Source organism: Nelumbo lutea, chromosome 3 (assembly GCF_056320005.1).
Source record: "Nelumbo lutea isolate HS-2025 chromosome 3, American lotus-T2T, whole genome shotgun sequence".
Lineage (NCBI taxonomy): Eukaryota > Viridiplantae > Streptophyta > Magnoliopsida > Proteales > Nelumbonaceae > Nelumbo > Nelumbo lutea.
Window position 1 is genome coordinate 2,153,222 of NC_142686.1, and position 7,664 is coordinate 2,160,885.

At 35.7% G+C, this 7,664-nt stretch overlaps 1 protein-coding gene across 1 annotated transcript; it reads left to right on the plus strand.

Moving 5' to 3' along the window:
- Positions 1–2,962: 2,962 nt before the first annotated feature.
- Positions 2,963–7,139, plus strand: LOC148862343 (RING/U-box superfamily protein). Its single transcript, XM_088976532.1, has 6 exons — positions 2,963–3,560; positions 3,742–3,790; positions 5,852–6,102; positions 6,284–6,343; positions 6,439–6,614; positions 6,827–7,139. Exons 1-5 carry the CDS (start codon positions 3,118–3,120, stop codon positions 6,473–6,475), a joined length of 840 nt encoding a protein of 279 aa, XP_088832658.1. The 5' UTR covers positions 2,963–3,117; the 3' UTR covers positions 6,476–6,614; positions 6,827–7,139.
- Positions 7,140–7,664: the final 525 nt, after the last annotated feature.

Here is a 7,664-nt window from a genome sequence, read left to right on the forward strand (position 1 = left end):
ATAGTGCATTATTATCACCACATGATCAATGGTGATTGAATAAGACCGTGCAAATTGGTGGTGCATGAACCAAACCCCGTCATGTGTTGTGGAGTGAACTTATAGGAAACCAATAAAGGGGGTAGACAGGAGGATAAGAATAGATAAAGAATGGTGGGAGAAGGGAGGAAAGATAAGAGAAGGAAAGAGGAGGAGAGACTAGAGATGAATTTGGTTCTCCTCCCTCATTACATTTGATTGATAGAGAAGGGTGGAAGAAGAAAGAGAGGAAGGGGGTGGAAAGAGGAGAGAATAGATATGGGGATTAGATGGGGTGGGGTGAAGACAAGGATGGGTTGTGAAATCCGCACCCCACCTATATATATATATATATATATTAAATAGAAAATTCGCTTTATGTTTATTTTTTTTACTTAAACAATACCACATAAGCGGGTGTTATTATTTTATTATTCGTCTAAGAATAGTCAATCTCTAACACCGTCTATTTTTGTCTTAAGGGCGATGAGAATTTTAGGACAAGAAGAGCTTTTTTTTTTTTTTTTAAGGATCAAAAGTGACTTTTCGTGAAGTTCAAGGATTGTGATAATAATCCTTGAACTTTTGTTTGCTAGTTTAGTAACGAGTTAATAATTCAACCTTTTGGTTTAAATGTGTCAACTTTTGATGTCATAATTAAATAATAATAATTAAAAATATAAAAAATAAAATATAAGAAATACAAAAAAATTATGAAAAACATTTGGATACATCTCTAATATTATATGTTAACTATATTACACTAAAGTAAGTATGACAAATAAGCATAAGTTTTTATAATTTAAAATATAAAAAGTTATAAAATTTTTTGAAAACATATTAATCATTATCATCATCGACAAAAACTATCACGTGAAAAAGTACATACACACTTTGTAATACATATAAATATGAGTTATCAATGCCTCGATCTTAATCCAACCCAAAGTATTGGGTTCAGATTAGGGATGGCAATTTCATGGGAATTTTCAGGTATCCGACCCGTCTCGACCCTGATAGGACCCATTTATCAAAATCCTATAGGGCTTGGGATTTTATATTAAACCCTATAAAGTTTGGGACGGGTTTGGGTTTTGACTTTGGGGTATCCGATACCGATACCTGGGATGATAAGTATGAACCTATTAATCTATTATATTATATATCATGCACAAATTTATAAATCTTAAGTACTAAGATAATTATTCTATTATTAATATTTTATTTGTATAAATTTCTTGGGATTAAAATCATCATTTGATGTAAATTTGGATTTGATAGATTGTTTATTTCATTTACTTATAAAATGCTATTTTTAAATATTATTTTTTTAATGTTTAGTTGGAATTGTTAACCATATACATGCATTAATTGTTTTGATGAACACAAAAGTTAATAAAATCTATTTTATTTCATTAAATAACACAAACGACGAGATGGCTTAGTGGCTTAAAGTAGTATTAAGAGATTTGGTGTAATCATTAATTGATTTGGGTTTAAGTCACACTATAAGCACTAAGAAACTTTTTTTAGTAGAAAACGTTTGGTCAAGGGGTTTAATGGGTGGGACGGGTTTGGGAAATTGAGAGGAAAAGTTAGACGGGTTTGGGACGAGTTTGGAATCAGGGATACATAGGTGGTTTGGTAATGGGTAGGGCAATTTGCACGGGTACCCTACCCAATGCAATTCCTAATTCAAATTAACCATCGCCTGAACTTTAACCAACCCAACTATGGCTGCAACTTGGGCCGGGTTGGCTCGAACCCAACCCGAAAAAGATGGGTTGGATTGGGTCGGGTTGATGCTTGGGTTATGGTTAGGATTGAAATTCATGAACCTAACTTTATTTCGGGTTGGGTTAGGGACCCCTTAGGCAACCCAACCCAACCCAACCCAAACCCAAACCCAACTCTATAGTACATGTCATATATAAATGTATGTTTTATACTTATATGTAATATATAACATACATTGATTTGTTTGGATGCATGATATTTGTATAGCCCCCACCACATAGTATCATGTATTTCTTTTAAGATAATCACTTTACTTACCTAACCAGAAAGACTAAAACCTTAATAACATTATTTTATGTTTTTTGAAAATTTTATTCTTCATTTCCTCCCTTCTATTTGTTACCCATAAAATATCTATCGTAAGTCATAACTCATAATAAAATAGTCATTTCTAACACTTGTTTTTATGAATTTTGCATCAAAAGAACAAAAAAAAAATCAAATAAACAAATACTAATGAAACGTAGGAATAATATATGTAGTGAAAGAGTTAAGGTCTAAAATCGAGAAATTCTATAAGGTTTTAGGGGATGGGAAAAATGTTGAGTTGGGCCCAACCCGAAACCGACTTCAGATTGGGTTAGGGTTAAAATTGGGGGTTTAGAACTTAGAATTGAGTTATAATTGGTCTCAATCCAACCTAACCTGGCCCAACTTACAGCCCTAAACACAATTCTAACTTTTCATGTTTGTTAACCTCACCCAAGTTGCAGCTAGAATGGTGTGAGGAACGTTCTGTAAGGAGAGTTACTCAAATGTCATATATGCTCATTTTCAGGACTCTAATGTTCATCTCCTACTTACAAAAACTCTACCCACAAAACACTGTTTCTGTACATTTGGTAAGATCTCCCCGTGCAAAATAACATGTAATAAGAGTTCAAACTTCTTTTTTATATTTTGATAGATTAGTTCAAGGTTCTTTTATATTAATACAAATGCAAATTTATAATAAGAGTTCAAATTCTACCTAATTAGGCTCTTTTTGGTTGCGGTGCATATTTAATATAAATACAATTTTTTGTTTAACTTTATTTAGGATTTTTCTTTACTCTACTTAATATCTTAATTTACTTCATTTGTACCGCAATCAAATAAAATAAACTAAAATCTAAAACAAAAATAAGTCAGTCCATGGTTTTGCATCGGTAAAATTTTATTTACATTGCAACCAAACACAGCGGGGCAGCGTAAAAGTCGGTTGATAAGCCGGCAACCAGCAACCTGCGTCTGTCGAGACCCCATATTTGATTGCGCGCGCTCTTTCTCTTTCTCTGGATATTAACGAGTAAGTGATAACTGATGGAGGGTTCTTCGCGAGAGAAGCTTTTGCGAAAGCGAATCGCATCGGCGGTTCGGGAGAAATCATGCCCCATCTGTCTGAACCCCGTCGAAGATCGCAGAGCGGCAGTTCTCAGTGGCTGCATGCACGCCTACTGTACTGACTGTATCCGAAGATGGAGCCAATTCAAGCGAACTTGCCCCCTCTGTAACTCTAATTTTTCTTCATGGTTCTCTAAGATTAGGGTTTCGTCTGGGTCGTTCCAAGTCGAGCGCCTCCGAGATCTTGACAGGAATAGAGAAGGCCATCTCAGAGGTGTAAGAGACAGGTCGGTGTTTCGAAGAAGAGACACCGAGCGGTTCAATAGGAGACGGGGGCAGTTGCCGTGGCGTCGAAGGTTTGGGAGGTCGGGATCCGTGGGTTCTGATGTTGTTGCAAAGCGAGTTCTTCGGTGGCGCGCTAGGTATGGTCGTCGGTCTTTTTTGTGTTCTGAAAGTAGTCAATGATCGATCGTCCTCGTTTTGATTTCCTGGAAATCTGTCCCATTAAGCTATTCGATGTAGGTGATACTTTTGTGAGTGTTATTTTGGTGATGAGTCGAGCGGTTTTGTTGATTTTTTGTGTTTCTATATGCCTTGATGCAGCATCTATCACCGACGATTGCGAGCGGTTCCTCTTCCTTCTCAAGGACAGGTATGTAATTGATCCATCAAATGCACTATCACTGCATAAATATTCGTAATGTACAAGATAGTTTTGCCCTAACCCATCGAGGGAATTATTACATATCAAGGAAATTATCCTCATTGGGATCAGTATAATTGTCCTCACGAACACGAAGGATCTCTTTGTTTGAAATGCAAATCTGGACCAAATTCAAATTTTGCACCCTGTTCAAATTTCATTTACATTAGCAAAAGTAAACCAAAATCGCACTCAGCCTATTTGCACTCCCTGCATTTATGCTAATGTAAATGAAATTTACACTGCAACCAAAGTAAACCCAAACTTCAAAATTCGCCGTGAAGATTTCATAAATTCCGTGCTATCTAATATTTGTGCGATCAGTATTCTGGAACTTTGTTTTATATATTATTGATTTTTATTACCAGTAAAAATAAATGAATGGGTCTAATCATAGGGGATAGATCGTGTAAAAATGTATAAAGATAACGAACATGCTGCCTGAAAAGTCTATAATCGATATATATCATAAAAAAAAAGTCTTTTGAGTAAGAAATAGTAGTTGCAGTATGTAAATTGCAAGAAAATTCATATGATTAAGCTCTGTAGACTATTTGGTAAGGATTGTCATACCCCTGGGGAAAAGCAAAGAAAGAAAAAAGGAACAATAAGAAGAGTATACCAATGGTGCAGTGTTACTGTTGTTAGTAAACAATTCTATCATCTCCCGGGATCATCATCCTCCCGGGAAAGCCAAAGAAGAAAGCAATAGTGAGAGCAATAACATTATATCGATGTGTACAAAGGGCTTTCAATAGTGTCTAGCTTTTATCTTTTCTGCAAGCTGGACCTTTTTTTCACTTACTTATTGGGTCTTTTTTGTATATTCCCAATGTACAGGCTCTCATTGTACATGGGCTGAGCTGATGTATTTGGTTCTCTTCTAATACAAACCAATACTTATTCAAAATAAATAAATAAATAATTGTACTGAACACTTACGTTTGAAAAAAGGAAATGTTATGGAAGAATTCCACTATTCCTATTTGATGCATCAAGATTCAAGAGTATTTTGCTCTTCATGGATTCTTTTTCAAGCATCCCACATATTGCATTAAAGGTACCTTTTAATCCACTTGACACCCCAAAACATGAAACTTAGCATCAAAACAGCTCCTTAATTCTGTCAATTATGGAGTCCTTCTCAAATACCTAAATTACTTTTGAAATTTCAAAAGTATTCACTCTGTTTTAAAGTCCCACTAGAATGGAATGCAAGTGGGATTTGATATATTTAGAGATTCAGATGAAGTAAGAAATTTTGTAAAGATATGGATAAAGATTCTGTTTGGATACTTCAGAATTTCCAACCCACCTGAGTCTATGTAAGAAGAATTGATTGTGAAAACATAAGTGCATTCATGTCAATTACCATAATTATCAATTCTCGGTATGAATATCATCATCATCTAAACCTTGTCCAGCTATATGGGGTTGGCTAAACAAATCCTGTTTTGCCATTCCATTTTGTTTAGTACTTCAGTGCCAAATTCTGGTATGCTTTAATATATTTTATCTAAATACTGTTTTTCTTCCTCAGAGCATATTCTGGTGTACTTGAGTTTGATTCAGGAAAAAAAATTCTCCCATTTTCATATTTACAAGTCAGCCCTGCCTCCTATCTTGACCACACCAGCACAATGCTTTTGTTATCATGGGCTTTCCAAGTTCACCTTGACATATCATATGTACTAAATTTTCTTCAACCCCGATAATCCAGTTCATACTTGTACTACCGTAGCATAGATTATCTTTATAGATTTTATTTTATTTTGTTAATTATTTCTGTCTGTATTTTTTATTGCCTTAACTTTTATGCATAGCCTTTTATCTTTGTGAAGGTAAAAAAAAAATATACAATTTCTTCCGGACAAATTGGTTTTGCTCCTTGCTGAGGCTACAATTAAATGCTTTTGCTCTAATATTTTCTGGAGCATGTATTTTTTCACTCTTTGCATCACCAAAATCGGGTCCACATCAACAATAAGTCTGACATTCATCCACCATCAGAATATCACAGGATATGCCTATAGCAAGGAAAGAATGCAGCAACGAGTAGAACCATGGATTCGGAGGGAGATGCAGGCTGTCCTTGGTGACTCAGATCCCTCAATTATTGTCCATCTGGCTACATCTCTTTGGCTGGCAAGTCTTGAAGATAAGCTTAAGTCTCCTCAGGAGTGCCTTGGTGTTGATGAGTTTGTCAAACAATTGAGGCCTTTCTTGTATGATCGGACTGATATGTTCTGGCATGAACTCAGGTATGTTTCTATGTGTAGCTCATTTCAGCTCCTGAAAAATCTAAACCAGAGAAATGCACTCTTCATTCTTCCCATGTTATTGTAATTATGGGAATTTGCGCCACTCCTCTCTGAATTGTTGTTTGTGAGCGAGTTATGCTATTACCAGTTTGTAATTGCGGGGGAAACTGTTTGTATCCAGGTGCTTTGCAGAATGCTCGTATACCATGGAAACATACAACTGTTTGGTTGAATATGAACGGTTAGATTAAATGCATTGTAGGGGATCTAAATTCAAAAATTATGTTCTTTGCCCTGTTGGATCCTGATGTTCTTGTGGGTGCTGTTGATGGGCAGATTCAGAGAATCCCATCTTGCAGAAGTGTGTATGTGAAGGGAAATATTCATTTGTTTTGGATGTATTGCAATAAATATCCAAAATCAAAATCTGGTGATGTTTAAGCTTTAGAAAAGCCACTTTGATGCATGTGGAATCTCGTTATATCTAGCTGCTTTCGGAGAAATGCCTTGAGGTAACCACCTGAATGTTTTAGATTAGCACCATCCAGATATTTTGTTTCTTGTTTTTGGTATATAAACCATCATTTCCACTATCAATTGTTGAGCATAGAAATTATCTCATATCCTAGATGGTATTTTATCACTATTTCATATCCTTGACGAATATCCTTTATGAGTTCATTAAACTAGTGCTTTAAGTCTGAAGTGCTTAAAACGTTTTCAGATTCGAAGTGTCCAGCCGATCTTCATTACATGGTGCAAGGAAAGACCTGATCTGGGGGTTAACAGAAGGTCTGCCGATCTTCATTTGAGAGGGGTCCTTGAAAGTGCCAACTGTCAACGCCATCTCTGCTTTTAAGACACATGATCTGTATTTATTTGGTCGGTAGCCCATCGGGATTGGATCCCTAGTCTCTGTGGAACAAGCCAGTGAGTATCTGTTATCGACCTTGGCAAATAAAGCTCAACAAATGTATATATTCAATTTCAATGAGCATCCTGCAAGAGTAAAGCATGCTTAATAATGGGCCATTTAAGTGATTGAATTGGTTGAATTTATCAGCGGAATGAGTTCCTAGTGTTTTCGCGTAATCACACTACTCTGAAAATTCAAAATCGATACTCCCTAATGAAGATCAAGATACTCTTTTAATGTATCGCCCATCTCGAAACCTCGCTGTCAAGTTAATGTTGAAACTTTATATTTTTACACTGATAGACTCGTAAATATAAATAAAATAATGTAGCATTTTTACTCTTTTGAAAGATCAACTTCTGATGCTTCTATCGTGGTTGTTTTTCCAACTCGTGAAGGCTGGTGAATCGGCATCAGTGAACATTATGTTTGTTGGAATAGGTTTCAACGTATTGCTGTAAGTTCTGGATTTGGTTTGGTAAAACGATCTCTGGCCTTCAAGCAAATCTTGATATGGATTACGCCTGTTTAGTATTTATTACCTTAGGGTTCGACTATGATATGGAAAAGATACGATATTTGAAAAACGTATGACCAATCAACTAGAACCATAATGTGGTAGCCAATCAAGCTATCTTCCTCTGCT

Bases quoted from the DNA above. Each gene is read 5' to 3' on its own strand.
- LOC148862343 (XM_088976532.1), top strand. From the start codon at position 3,118: ATGGAGGGTTCTTCGCGAGAGAAGCTTTTGCGAAAGCGAATCGCATCG. The intron at 3,791-5,851 runs GTATGTAATTGA...ATCCACCATCAG, and splicing joins CTCTTCCTTCTCAAGGACAG to AATATCACAGGATATGCCTA. The intron at 6,103-6,283 runs GTATGTTTCTAT...GTTTGTATCCAG, and splicing joins ATGTTCTGGCATGAACTCAG to GTGCTTTGCAGAATGCTCGT.